Below are 15,679 nucleotides of genomic sequence, written 5' to 3'. Positions count from 1 at the left end.
ATAGCATAACTAAATTAATCATGTTTTAATACGTTCTAGAAGACAATACAACTCTGTAGTTAGTTGAATTATTCAAATTTATTTAGATTCTACAGCGTAATAATTTGTTGAGTTTTTTTTTTTTAGTTTTAAGTAAAAAAAATAAAAGTAATTTAGTAAAAAAAAAGCTAAAATTTTTTTAGTGAGAGTTTATATTTGTGTCATTGTATTGCTGAGATTCCTTATCTTTGCTTACCTTTTGCTATTACATCCTATTTTTGAATTAGAAGTTGCAGCACTGTCAGCAGTACCTTAACTGCTGAACCACTTCCACGCTGTAACAATATAGTTTTTGTTATCTGTTACTTTATTAGTATTTTCTTTCTTTGGAGCCCCTAAAATTGATATTTGATCGGGGAAATAGATAGCAAAAGAAAGGACTTTTTTCATTGGAGAGTATTTCCAAGATGCATCTTTTTTTTGAAGTAAAAGCAATTTAACTCCATGTACTTATGGAATTAAGTATAGTGCGAACAGCCAACCCTCTATTTATATCCTCTGGGGGAAAATCCACCTCAGTGGGGATTCAGCAACTCAGTTTAATTGATAGTCGGAGAGATCATAAGGAACTCATAGCCCGCCGTAGAAGATTGAAGGGAGGAGTGCTCACACTGATTATTTTAGCCTTTCACCCTCCCCCTTCCTCTATTAAAAAGCCCAGAATTTACAAAGGTGCAAACTTTCATGACATTAAAAAAATATATAATATTTTTATGACAAAAAGAATATTTTCTCAATCCTGGAAAAAATTTTGCAGGATCCACCTTCCTCCATTGGGAAAGTTTCTGTGGTTATTAGAACTAAACGAGGGGATTATTTGAAGGGATCCCTGGGTATATGAGCTACTGTCACTCTACGTATAAATGAATCTCCTCCCCTTCTTGCCACCCCTCTTATATTACCATTCATTATGCTAAGTTCATTCACTAATTCAAACAGTATGGGACAACTTGTAAGAGTGGAAACTGGTGTCAATAAAAATGATCACCAACGCCATTTAGCGTTTTTTCCAGACGGCTTAATTGTATTTTGTCAGAAACTATATTTTTTAACAGATAAGACACTTATTATTACAGTGACTTTGCCAGTTAGACTAAATACTCCAATTTTTCTTTATTATTGCACTGAAAGAATGTCAACAAATACCAGATGGTTTTTGTCGACTCTAGTGCCAGTCTCTACTCTTTTAAGTTATTCATACTCTTTGTACTAACTTATAACATTCAATTTGTGTAGCTGCAAAGTCGAATACAAAAGAACGTAGACATAAGATTCCAACCCATATCAAGCCGAATTGGTATTAGGGACCTCTAAGAAGTGGATTAGATGGCAGCTAAATTCCTAAGTTTACCACCCCCTTACGACAACTGCTACTATGCGGGATCTACTAAGAAGCCGCAATCCTCTAAAACAATGCCAACATCCCTATTCAAAGACAAAAAGGATGGTATTATACTTCTCAATAAAGGTTCCAACCCTAATTCTGAAGATTAATCAGTTTGATTAGAGACAGACAGATAACACCAGTTGCAGGTTCTTCCACCGAAAATTTGAAAGTGTACAGCATATCATTGCGAATGCGCCCAACCTTACCCGACCATATAAGAAGCATGGCGAAGGTTTGGAAATCTTAAGATTCAACAAAATATACTCCGATGACATCCATGTTGCCCCGTGAGAAGATTGAAGAAGAGAAGTATCTTTTACTAAATTCCTTAAAAACTTTTGTCGTCTACTTTACAAAAAAAAATAATAAGCTGTCTCGGTAGTGTCTCTCTTCCTTTTTTATTTATACCATTTTCCTTGTTTTTTCCTATCTTCGCTTTTATTATTCGGTTAAAATTTCTTTGCAAATTCTACCAATTTTATTTGCTTAACATCCTGACTCGTTATTCTTCCTTTTTTGGCTTGTCTTATCATATTTGCTTTCTTTTTTTTTGCTGTGCTTGTTTTTAATTTTGACTCTGAAACGCCTATTTGGCCCATCTGAGCTGGTAATAGTCATTACAATAAAAACAAATCTATCTTGTGAAGAATTGCTCAATTTGTGTTGACGGATTCGAAACGAGATAAACTTGATATACATCGTTGAACTCAGGATCTAACAAAAATTTTGATCATGAGTATTTCGAGTTTTGTCAAAAAAATTTGGAGAGCCGATACGATTTTAGATTATCAAAGAGTGCATAAGAACTGACTACAGGAAGAACATTTTACGAAAATTAGATTTATTTTTTTTTTTTTCAAAAATAAGGAAAATGTAACATTTAGATTAAAGACGAGTAGACATGAAGGTAAAACAGGATATTTCGTACAAAAGACAACAGTCATAACCCGACTGAACCTCAGTCATAAACCAAATTCGTATTTCGGTGTGAAACAAAAACTGGAATTTAAAATAAAAAAAAGTTTAAAAGCAACCATATACTCAAAACTTGCCAAAAAACTGACAAATTATCCTGTATATGAGGTGGGCTACCCCTCTTTGCTTCAACCCTCCCTTCCTCCACGCAAAATGGTTGTTCATATCATTGAAAAAAAATTCCTGTGACTGGTCCGTTTTTTATATTACTTCGTTCGTGCGTGGCTTCTTTTTCCTGTTTAGCGCAAGCAACATTAGGCAGTTATCTGGCTTAATAATATTGATCTTTTTTCATTTTGAGTTTATTTTATCTTCAAGCTAATGTCGTGCTTCGAGTACCAGTTTTGTATGGTCCAGTGACTTCCATAGAAGAATCTGCTATCACAGTTTTGCTCAAAGCTGTTAGAGAAGAAAAGCCTCAGCTTGTATCTGACATTGAGATTAGATATCCATCTCATACTGAAGATATATCATATATAGTGCATCAATTGTTGAAGCTTAAACTAAATGTAAGAAATTCCTTACTTTAAATTTTGAATTTGATTGTTTTACTGCTAAACAAATAAACGTTCAAATGGGGATAAATCCATTTATTTAGACACTGAAAACAGGTAAAAAATTCTAGATTTTTGATCACATATACAGCAACTGTCATCAGTAGAAATACTAAAGTATTAAAATTGAAACTAACATATTTTACAAAACATCATAATTAACTTTTGGATCATTCAAAAATTAATAAAATCCCGGATTATTAGATTTTTTGCTTTGGAGAGAGGTTAATGACAAAGTTCATTGACCTCACGTCTTGATGTAAATTTTCTCAAGTCTTCATGTAAATTTTCTTCTGATGTAAGATATCTAGACTTATGTAGCTCTTTTCAGTGTCTAAATAAATAGATTTATGCCCATTTGAACTTTTATTTTTCGTCATTGAAAGGTAGCGTGGTTTAAGAAAAGGATACTTAGTTTAAGGTGTTACGTCGAAAATATACTGCTAAAGAAAAATCATCATAGTACAAAGACGCCTGAGGCTTAACTTAACGGTTACCTTAACACCTTAAGGCCTACCGTAACACCTTACCTTGGCACCTTAAAACTGAGTCATTTTCTTGGCTTTCATAAGAGCTGTCACTTCTCAAGAGGGGACAGGTCTTGTGACGACCAGATTGAAACACTTTTGTCAGAGTCTTCGGGTATGCTTTTTTCCAGTGTTGCTAGGATTAAGTATTTGCAAACCTAGAATCCTCAACTTTTTTAATAATTACAAATTAAGCTTAAAAAATGAAAGACTGTTTTAGACGTTTAATTTAGACTTCGGCTGAGATATTACTGTTTGATTCAGTTTCTGTTCATGAGAAGTCAGTCTTCTGTGTCAATTTTATAAAGTCTTGTTATTTGTTTTGATTATTCAGAAGTATTTTATAAAGTCCAGAGGGTAAAAGTTAAAGGGTAAAAATTCTTTTTAGTTATCAACATGCCAAAATTTAGGAACCGCTCTCTCTCTTTCTCTCTCTCTAAATAAATCAATAGTTTTATTGCCCATTATAATACTCATTATAATCAGTCTTGAACTAGCTTTCATTCCGTGAACAATTTAAATAACCTTTTTCTGGATGTTAAACAAAGCTGTTTGGTAAGTTTTTATGAACTTGTTTTGCAATCACTCGTTGCCATTCTGTTCTCATTGAGCTAACATCGAAAGTGGATTATAATCAGAAACTAAGGATTAAAAGTTGACCTATTTTAAATTAAATAAAAAAAACTAATTTTTTTAGCTGAAAGTAAGCAGCGACATTAAAACTTAAAACGAACAGAAATTACTCCGTATATGAAAAGGGTTGTCCCCTCCGCAATCCCTCGCTCTTTACGTTAAAGTTTTTAATTGTTTTGAAAAGTAGAATTGTGGCAAAGAGTCAAACTTTAGCGTAAACAGCGAGGGATTGCGGAGGGGACAACCCATTTCGTATACGGAGTAATTTCTGTTCGTTTTAAGTTTTAATGTCGCTCCTTACTTTCTGCTAAAAAAAATAGTTTTTTTTATTTAATTTCTGAACGTTTTTGAATTAATGCATGTTTGGTTTTGGCTCTCCGTACATAAATTATTAAAATGAAATTTGTATATTAATTCTTTTTTTGGCTAAATGGCTTTCTCTTGGTTTTGATCAGACGATTTTGAGAAATAAGGGGTGGAGAAGGAGGCCTAGTTGCCCTCCAATTTTTCGGTTACTTAAAAAGGCAACTAGAACTTTTAGTTTTTAACGAACGTTTTTATTAGTAAAAAATATACGTAACTTAAGAATTAACTTACGTAACAAACTTACATAATCAAGGGGGTTTGTACCCTCGTTAATATCTATCTTTTTACACTAAATCGTACGTTTTGTCCCAATTCTTTAAGAATGACCCCTGAATCAGAAAGGCCGTCAAATAAATAGTTGAAATTACTAAAAATACTTTAGCATAAAGAGCGAGGTATATATCTCCTCCTAAATACCTCGCTCTTTATGCTAAAGTATTTTTAGAGTCCCTCATATGCGTATTAATCTCTGTTCGTTTTAAGTTTAAATACTACTCCTTCCTTTCATTTGAAAAAACGTTTTCATGTTTATTTTTCATTGTTTTCTTATAGTAATGCTAGAAAATCCTGCGCACTTTTCATTGAATTTTTCTTCCCCCATGACAGATTCCTCCAAGGAAAGATCCTCCAACATAGCACCCTCCCCTCAGCCCCACCCCAAACAAAATAAAATCCCCTTGAAAACGTCTGTACACTTCCCAATAACCATTACTATATGTAAGCACTGGTGAAAGTTTGTAACTTGCAGCCCCTCCCCCAGGGATTGTGGGGGAGTAAGTCATCCCCAAAGACATAGTTATTATGGTTTTCGACTATGTTGAACAAAATGGCTATCTCAAAATTTTGATCCGTTGACTTCGGGAAAAAAATGAGCGTGGGAGGGGGCCTAGATGCCCTCCATTTTTTTGGTCACTTAAAAAGGGCACTAGAAGTTTTCATTTACGTAAGAGTGAGCCTTCTTGCGACATTTTAGGACCACTTGGTCGATACGATGACCCCTGGGAAAAAGAAAAAAAAAAAACAAACAAATAAACACGCACCCGTGATTTGTCTTCTGGCAAAAAATACAAAATTCCACATTTTTGTAGATAGGAGCTTGAAACTTCTACAGTAGGGTTCTCTAACACGCTGAATCTGATGGTGTCATTTTCGTTAAGATTCTACGACTTTTAGGGGGTGTTTCCCCCTATTTTCTTAAATAAGGCAAATTTTCTCAGGCTCGTAACTTTTGATGGGTAAGACCAAACTTGATGAAACTTATATATTTAAAATCAGCATTAAAATGCGATTCTTTTGATGTAGCTATTGATATCAAAATTTAATTTTTTAGACTTTTGGTTACTATTGAGCCGGGTCGCTCCTTACTACAGTTCGTTACCACGAACTGTTTGATTACATTTCAACGCTCGACTAAGCGGGTGATTGCTAATTGCATCAGTGTTACCTGTTTATGGATATTTGCCAAGTGAAATAACAGTTAATGTAATCAGAGGTGATTGTTGTTTAACGGACTATGCTTTTGGATTGTCTTTGGGACTCGTAAGATGGGTGAGAAACTGATATTAAATGCAGTATTGAATTTCATTAGCAGAGCGCTTAGCGATGGCATTAAAATGGAATCAATTATCAAATCAGCGGTAGGCTACTACGACCATGAGACAATTATACTAGCTAAACGAATTCTCCATACAGAACTTAATGAGCCTAATAGAGTAGTAATCCGTGCCAAAGATGAGGACAATATTCTCGAAATGTCGAAAACCTTAGTAAACACCGCGAAGCAAAAAGTGAACATTCCTCAATTCGTGATATTCAGCCCCTGTGAAGTTCCCGCAATAGGCGATGCCGTTAGCGCCACAGCTATTTCTAAAATAAACGAAATGTCTAGGAAGTTGGACGGTGCTCTAGCAACGCTAACCCACCCTCAAATGAGCCTGCCTAAGCCTTCTCAACAATCCTTGAATTGTGCACCCCCCTCAAAGCCGTCATACGCTGTTATGGTGAAAAACCCACCAACTGACCTTAAAGGCCCAAACGGACGCAAGGTTTTCTTGGACTCATATGCCAGAACTCTGTGGAAGACGTTACGGAATTAAAGCGCGCCAAAAACAAGTGGAAACTGGTCGTTCGAACTAAGACAGTAGCCACGAAAATAGTTGAAGCTATGAAAACATCAAGCCCAAGTCTAAATGTCTCATTAAAAGAATCTGCTTATATCGGCGTGGTCAAGCGCGTGCCGGAGGATATCGATCACTCGAAGCTCGAAGAATTAATACCAAAATGTACGAAGGTAACCCAGTGTGGAAAGTCGAGAACATATAAAGTATATTTTCAGACGCGGAGTGATCTTGAAGTTTTCCTTGAAAACTCGGTTAGAATTGGCTACGAACGATTACAAGCCCAAGAATTTGTTTTCCTTCCGCGCCGTTGTTTCAACTGCCACAGGATAGGCCATCTAGCTTCCAACTGTGAAAATCCATCAACGTGTTCAAAATGTGGCTCGCATGAGCACAATTCTACGCGCGAAGCTCCCTGCTCAAAGCTCCCTTTTTGTGTAGAGTGTAAAGTGCCGGGTCATACCTGCTACAGTATTAGTTGTCCCAAAAACAGGCAACTACAGAAATCATGAGCAAGTGCTATAGCTTCATTTCATGGAACATCAATGGCTCGTTCATTGAGAAGCTCCCGATCCTTAGTGATTTAAGTTTCGAACATGATGTAGTGTGCATTCAAGAGCACTTTATTACCGTGCAAAGTGAAAACCTGCTAGAACTGAATCATACCACGAAGGCCTACAAAGTTCCAGCTAAACAGAGCTGCAGCCGAGGAAGACCTTCAGGAGGCTTAGCTACGTTTGTTCGGTCATGTGTTCTGTCCAGTCTTTTCGAAAAGTGTGACAATTTTCTCGCAGTATGAATTGAAAGTTGTGTATTTATTAACGTGTATTTGCCAACAGATTATAAAAATGAGCGTTCAGAACGTCTTTTTGCCCTTTCTTGTGAGAAACTAACTTCATGTATATCTAAAATTAAGCGCCAGGGTTTTTCTTGTGTAGTAATTGGAGATTTCAACTGCAACCTTTCTGAGATTTCTTCTCTACAATCATCTCGTACCTCTTTGATTAAGAATCTTTTTGGTGATTACCTTGCTGTGGTAGGAAAAGATAGGGATTTTACATATATTCACAGCTCCTCCAGTGTGTCAAATCTAGACCATGTTGCCATTTCTCATAATTTAACTGTTCAAAATGTTAAGGTAGTAACGGATTATCAAATTTCTGACCACCTTCCGGTCTTGTCTTCTGCACATATTGTCTCTTCGAATTGTCACCAAACCCGCCAGGAAACTCAACAGCCTAAATTTCGTCTTGATTGGCTTAAGGCTGATAAGCAACTATTTGCTCTGGCGACAGAACTATTTGCTCAATATTTATTGTACTGAAATTTGTCACGCTCTCCTTCATGCTGAGAGGTTAGTAGTATCTAAAGTAAAAGTTCGCAAAGAGATGGTGCAAAAATGGCCCGAAAATCATTCGCTGGTAGCCGCTTGTCATCGAGCAAAATTCTGGTTTTCGGTATGGAAAGACTGTGGGCGCCCAAGATCTGGTATCATTAATAGCATCAGACTGACTATGAAACGTAGATTCTCGAAGGAGCTCTCCCGCCACCGCAAATCTCTCGTTGATATCTATTCCGCCCGTGCAAAACAGGATCGAAATTTTCTTTTCAAGTCTGTATCTTTGGCAAAGCCTACCCCTCTGTTGTTGCCGTCTGAAATCCCTGTCGAGGACTGGTATTCTTATTATGCGAGTGAATTTGTTGCTCCTAATTCCCTGCTTGGAGACATGTACGAGAGAGAATTGGATGAGTTCCTTGATAATCTTCCGCACGGTGATTTTGTTGTCAGTTTAGAGTCGGATATTTAAGCAATTCGTCGGTTGAAAAATAAGTCTTCTTGCGGAATTGACCGTGTTAGCGCTATCCATATTAAATATGGTGGTTTGGTTCTCGCTATGCATCTTTCGCTTTTTATGCAGATGATCTTCACGCAAGGTGTTGTTCCCTCCTCCTTCTGCGTAGGGGATCTTACCCCCATTCCGAAGAAAGGGGAAAATGACATCAAATGCTCGTCTTTCCGCCCCATTACAGTCGCCACATCTTTATGTAAACTATTCGAGCTTCTATTCATTAATGAACTGGAAACTAAATGCTACACCCCGCCACGTCAATTCGGATTTAAGCGCCGCACTGGTTGTGCCGATGCCTTGACGGCTGTAGTGAGTGTGCTACTCGATGCGGATTTTTCTGGAGAGAGCATAGCCTTAGCTAGTCATGACATCAGCCGTGCATTCGATTCACTCATACACGCTGCAATGTTATTAAAAGCTTCACAACGAGGTCTGAATCCCTGCACAGTTCGATCCCTACGTGATATGTACTCGAGGCTGTCCATTCGCCTAAAGCTTCCTCCCGACAAAAATTTGCCTCCCTGGCCTCATGAAAAATTGATCCCCGTTTTGAAAGGTGCCGGCCAGGGAGCTGTCTCCTCCCCTTATTTGTTCAATAATTATGTTCTTCAAGCATAAGATAAATGCCCAACCTCATGCGTTCTTTCCTCTATAGACACCTCCTTAGTATGCTACGCCGACGACGTCTTGAACTTAAGTAGAACATTGCAAAAAGCTTCTGACATTTTTTAGCTCTGACTATTGGCTCGTCTCTAAGGCATACACGTCTTCTACTGATCAAACACCTCAATCGACGAATCTCCGGCTCGTATGCTTCCATAGTCTCTGCTAAATTCCGTTTTTGCCGCCCCCTCCTTGCCAGCCTATACAACGCTACTGTTTTACCTCATATTCTGTACCTGGCACCATTTTGGAAACTATTCTCGAAGGCAGAACTGTCTAAAATCCGTGCGCTATTCTTCTGTTTTGCTAAATACCTCCTACGTTTTCCCCCCTGGTATAGAAACTCAATCCTCATTAAAAAGTATCACATATCCGACCCTCATGTTGCAGTTGAAAATTTAATCAAAAGACACAATATTAAAATAGTAGACCACGATTGGTATAATCTCCTTTTACAATAGATCTGTTTTCGTTTTATTCATTTTAGTGCTATTTTGTTTGCCCTTTCATTAGTTGAGTCTCTTTCTATTATGTCTCTTCCGATATGTTCTTATATATTTTCTTATATTTATATGTTCGTGCTCCGTCTTTTTCATTTCGTATGATTGACGGGTTTTCAAATAAATAAATAAATAGACACGAAATGTCACACAATGGAGTACGAAAAGATAATAAAAGGGAAAAAGCCTATACGAATGACACACAAAGTTAGTCTCTCTGTGTGTCTCTCTTTCTCTATCTCGTCCCTCTGTAACTTCCCTCTCTCATTTCTTCGGCCCTTCTTTAGTACCATTTTTGATTGTCATGCTAATCAAGCTGAATCAGTAGAATTTCAGCTTCTCTTTGGAAAATTTTATAAAATGAAATAATCTATTATATAAAAATTGCGTGCATAACCTAGGACAATACACATTAATTTGATGAAAGTAAGATCATTTTAAAGATCACTAAATAATATTAGATTTGAAGAAAAAAAGTTTTTTTTTGCTACTCAAATTCTCGCAGTGTCGAAGTTTATTTTCAAGGCGTGTATTATATATTTGATTTCATTCTTCAGCTGAAATGGAATATATGAAATTTAAAGAAGAGAGAGTCAAACGGATAAACTAAGTGGTTGCAGGAATGAAAAAGGAAAAAAATATGGAAACGAAGGCTAACATCTAGTAGGGCAGGGGTAAAAATACTTTAAGATGCACTTTCTTATGTAAATTTACTCTTTCTTTGTCAATGTTTGAAAGAATATTGATCCCTCTGAGTATTCTAATGAATATTCTTTAGTATTATAGAACAAATTCTCTGAATTTATATAATTTCTCTTCGAAAGTTTGAAATACACACAGAGTTAAGTAATACTCTCTTTGTATATTATGGTGCCTTTAACTTTGATATAAAAAGGCTGAAAACCCAAAGGTTTTCAATCAGGGTTGCCAACTGCCGAAGTCTAAAAAGAGTGCAAATCAAGGCCAAAAAAGGATGATTTTTGCTCAAAAAGAATGCAAAAAAAAAAACTGCCCGTGTATCTCCTCTGAGGTAAAAAACAGTGGTGGATTTCACACGAAAAGTGTGCAAGTTGGCAACCCTGTTTCTTGGGCTAATTGCACTTCTGACGAAGTTGCACGCTGCTGACGTTTCAAGCGAAGGAAAACTGACGCACAAAAAGAGTGATTTTCGCTCTTCCGCATTCCCTCTGAGGTAAAAAAGAGTGCATTTCACACGAAAAGTGTGCAAGTTGGTAACCCTGTTTTAAATCGCAGCGAACAAATTAAAAGGATTCCAGAAACCAAAAAAATAAACGCCACCATGGGATTCCGTGTTACTTTTATTGACATAACTTAAATGTAATAAATAGTTACCATGGTAATACGACTGTCGTAAACGTGAAGAATCCCTTCAATTCTTGATTAATGAACCCTTTAACAACTCTGTATGATGTTCTGTGCCCCACAAGCAGTGGAGAATTACAAACAAGAGGACACATCTGTGCTAACCATGCGCAAAATAAAAAAAAATGATTTTCCTTGTTGGTCAAGGTGAAGAGTTATAAGTACCCTGAATAGTATTTTCCGCCATGGTTATTCCAAAGGTGTTTTCTTTTGATTTGACGCTATTTTAATGGGTTTCAGGCTATTTTTTTGTATTTATTAAATGTATTTCCTGCATTTCCTGTATTTATGTTTATCCATTTCTTTCTTTTTTTGTTTGCTACTATAGGTATTTTGTAAAAACGTATTGAATAGGTCTAATATTAAAAATTTGATCATACTGATTTAGTGCATACCTTATTGGCTACGGAGTTCTAATAAATTAATATTATACAGGACACGCGGTGCATTCACGGTATTTATCACTGGTCTGGAAAAGAAGCGTTGACCAAGTTTCAAATGGTCAAAGTCATTGGTAAGCCCCCAACCGTTTATTCCTCCCTAATCCTTAAGTTGAATTGAAAAATAATTTTAGAAATAATCTTTGCTTGGGGTAATGTAGGGGGAAATTCATGGCTAAGTTCTGTTCAAGGACCTAGCCATCGGACATTCTTATATCTTATTTCTAATAAAAATGTGTTTTAAGCTTAAAACATATTAATTATTTTTAAAAAACACATTAGGTTATGTATGATTTGCGTGTTAAAGAAACAAACTTTGTTTTTTTTTTAATTAAAGAGAGAAAACGCTGGGAACGTATTTTTTGTAGTTTCGTCCAAAAAGCTATGTTTTTGAGCCAACGTTGGTTCGTTAAACACTATGTTATTTTATGTAAATTGAATCAGTATCGAAAATTTTCTGTTGTAGGAAGAGTAACTATTTGGAAAGATCTAAAAAATAGAAAAGAAGAAGGTTTTTTTCTTCTTTTTTACCTTCCCCCTAGAATTCCAAGCCCCCTCCTAAATTTCCGTGAATTGCCACCATCGAAGGGTGGAAATTTTTTTCCATGCAAAATTTCTTTAGTATGTCTTGGAAAACAAACGAAATAAAACCAGTTCATTTACACCAGTTTACAGTAGTGACTTAGTGCTATAATTTGGTTGACTGATGTATTCTTAAATTGTCATTTTCTCAAAAGATACGAAAATAAACACAAGTTTTTCGTAAGTCTGGACTTAGCTTAACTTTTTATCCTAGACTTTAGAAAAACGCAAAATTTGTCATGAAAAAAACGCGTGGAGGAAAATTTCAAGGTTTCTGGGGAGGAAAGGGCCGAAAAACGTCCCTCGTACATTTTTCAGATTAGAGCTACATCATGGAAGCTCTGTCTGACTTCATAGACTAGTAACCGTTTGTAGGTTGGTTGTATTTATTTTGGAGAGCTCATCGACAATCCGGCGTATCATTTTCAAACAAAGAAGCATATATCTACGACAATTCGTAAACATATATATCTAATCAGCGATCTAACATGTCATATAATAGAAGTCTAACAGGGCCAATATAGGTAAAATCAGATATAGACTACGCTTTTTCAGCATATTCCTTGAGAAGATTGTTGAACCTAACAATAATTGAACCTAAAAATTGTTGACCTAAAGCTTCGGGTGTAAATAGTAAGCCTGATTAATCTTTCATAACCTTGAGCGGATTTTAAGTCGTGTCTGCAGCTACGGTTGAGTGAGAAATGTATGAAAAAAGTAGATAGGTAGAAATGTATGGTTTATTCTTTTACAGTAAAGTAAAACTAATGTATCAGATTATGAATAAAAATCTAGGAACTTGCTTTAATGTTATGTTTCTGCTAGGAGACGAGGTCCATGACTATTCAACTAGGCAAGCTCAGAATGTCCGAGCCCCTTCTGCTCCGTCGATGCGACCCACCTTTTCTTTTAGGCCTGTAGGACTTAAATGTTGGTTAGATGTGCCCTAAGATGTTAAACATATTAAGGAAGTATCTGAGTTTGTGTTTCAAGTTAAACGACATTGTTTTAGTAAGAATGGGTAAAATGATTGATCTCCATTATATGATGTAAATGGCCAAAATATAAACAAGTATTCTTTTTCTGTGTATTTAAGTGGTTAATTTTTATTAGTTAAGGTTAATAAAGCTATGGATATTTGAAAATAAAATTATAATGAGAATTGGCTCTAAGACAGACCTCATCGAGGTCTATAGGGAAAGAGTTGTTAATTGAAATATGTAGTACTTGTTATGTATTTTCTTTCTCTTGTTTTTATTTTATTTTTGTTTTTGTTTTTTGTTTAACACTGAGTGTGCCAAGGTTTGTGAGATTTCTTGCCCCTGTGCGCTATAATTTCAGTTTTGCGTATTTGTTTCTATAGAGCAGTTTGACGAATTTAGATGATGTGAGTTTGTTTGTGTTGAGCAGTTAAAATCATATTTTAATTTTTTTTTAATAAGAATATTCCCAAAGGGGGTGAAATGAAGAATAATTACTCGTGTTTACAGTACCTTGCATAAAATGTTGACTCTGCAAACGTAAATAATACTAGGCGAATACAGTCGTACGGAGTAGTGAACTGCAGACATAAATAATACTAGGCAAATATAATCGTATGGGGTACTGAACCGATTCAATGTCATAATGTTAGCTTTGCAGGTTGGAACACGTCAACAGATATTTAAACGTGAATAAAACAAGGCGTAAGTAGTCGTGTTGAACAGTAAACTAAATAAATAGAAACCGCGAAAATACTCGCTCTGAGCGTATGGGGCATTAATTTTTTTCCAATATATACGTCCGGAGCGAAAGGGTTAATAAATTTCCCTCTCAGAAAAATCGGCTGCCCAAGTTCAAAAAACATTCTTTATGGATAAATTTCACTGCTTGGATTTTCTTTCCTTTGTTGAAATAATGTGACTCTGTGGTATCTCTTGAGACCGATGAGGGATCTCTGGAATGAGGCACTGTAATGTACCCGTTATAAGAACCTAAAAGCATGGCTTTCACTTCAAATGAAAGTAGTCGATAAAGTCATCCCAGTGTAGTTTAGCATGCCTGCATGCGTAGCCACATTGTCACAGACTGATGTCAAATATCTTGTAATCTCTGCCAATAACTAGAGATGATTTGGTCTAGGAAAAATGGTATGTATATATACTAACTAGGCCCTTTTCTTATTTTTAATAAGATTTATGGCCTTTTTTGTCTTCTTTTTATGGCCTATTTTGTGTATAAAATACTAGTAAATAGGCGTGTTTCAAAAGCTGCACTTAGAATAGGAAAAAATAGTAACTGGTCAGTTACAATTTCTAAACGCAGCTATGGATTCGTAAGTTCCGTCTTTGTCTACGTTAATGCTTTCTACTAGGTTAAGGATTAAGTTTAGTAAACTTGAAAAGAGTCAAAAATACTAGTTTGAGTATGGCAGTCGGGAATTTATTGTTGACAATTTTTGAGAATTCGAAATGGCTGTAATTAAAAGTCAATTCGACATCCGATCTCTCTCTACTTAATTTTTTTCTCGTTTTATCTCTAATTTCTTTACAGCTAATGTACTTGGATTGACTGCTAGTCATATTTCACCAGACAGAGATGAAACTAAATTGTCCACTGGGCCACTTAGGCCTAAGAACTGCCAATTATCAGCAGCTAGGATTGATGATCTTGGCATTGGGAAACATACTCCATTTTCAGATGGAATCCTGTGTGCTTTGAGAAAACACGTCTAGAGACTTGAACTACAATCTGTTTCCATTTTATTTTAAACTAAAAGGTTTTGTTTTCTTCATTACTCTGATTTATTTTTATAATTAATAAAAAACATACAAATTTATTTTGTTAATGGGTTACTTCCTTTTTTGCTGTAAATTGGTTTTGTTGTGACTTAAAGCCTTGGGGACGACATGACTCCGTATATATATATATATATATATATATATATATATATATATATATATATATATATATATATATATATATATATATATATATATATATATATATATATATATATATATATATATATATATAAATATATATATATAATTTACCCATTTAGAAAATCGAGGGTACGATAAATGTGAGCAAATCAAAAGATCCTTGATTTTCAAAATATTTCAGAAACCTCAGGAACGGTTAAAGAGATCGAATTGAAACTTCCGTAGAATAATGGGTGGGGAGATGGACAAGTTAATTTTAACTTCTGTGGGGATTGCAGGTCAATCAAAATACTCTATGCCTTCCAAGGTCCTGGGTATAACCTCTTTGCAGCAGCTTGGGAGCAGTTTGGGGAAGGGAGTTACATTTTTTGATACTGTTGAAGAAGGGAAGGAGGAGGGATGTTGTACCCAAGATCAAACATGCCCCGATAAAACATGCTAGGATAAAAAAAATACACTTCTATCAATTTAGTGTTGAGGGAGGGGGAGGGGCTAAACAGTTTGTATTTCCAATGCAGACAAAAGTAACAAACACACAAAAGTTGTGTGCTTTAAGTTCTTGTTTAAATTACGGTCTAGTTATCATAGTTTAAGGTTAAGGCACGGTCAAACCATAAGGCCTGGTTAAGCAGTGAGTTAATTGAAAGAATTAAGAACATGCTTTACAACGCTTTTGCCATTTCTTACATCTCTTACGCTTCTTTTATTTTTGGAAAACACTTTTTGTCTCCTCTGAAGC

The 15,679-nt window shown here is 35.7% G+C and overlaps 1 protein-coding gene across 3 annotated transcripts in view; it reads left to right on the top strand.

The window, feature by feature from the left end:
• The window catches only part of LOC136038791 (methionine adenosyltransferase 2 subunit beta-like), a 35,785-nt gene extending 20,951 nt beyond the window's left edge, over positions 1 to 14,834 (top strand). For all 3 annotated transcript variants that reach the window (XM_065722174.1, XM_065722173.1, XM_065722175.1), the window contains 3 exons: positions 2,720 to 2,910; positions 11,430 to 11,508; positions 14,549 to 14,834. In XM_065722174.1, coding sequence (XP_065578246.1) covers positions 2,720 to 2,910; positions 11,430 to 11,508; positions 14,549 to 14,730 — 452 coding nt within the window. In that variant the 3' untranslated portion in view covers positions 14,731 to 14,834. The remainder of the gene's footprint in view (positions 1 to 2,719; positions 2,911 to 11,429; positions 11,509 to 14,548) is intronic.
• The last annotated feature ends 845 nt before the right edge of the window (positions 14,835 to 15,679 follow it).

Source organism: Artemia franciscana, chromosome 18 (assembly GCF_032884065.1).
Source record: "Artemia franciscana chromosome 18, ASM3288406v1, whole genome shotgun sequence".
Lineage (NCBI taxonomy): Eukaryota > Metazoa > Arthropoda > Branchiopoda > Anostraca > Artemiidae > Artemia > Artemia franciscana.
Note: the sequence above shows the minus strand (reverse complement) of the source record. Positions and strands in the feature narration are given on the sequence as shown.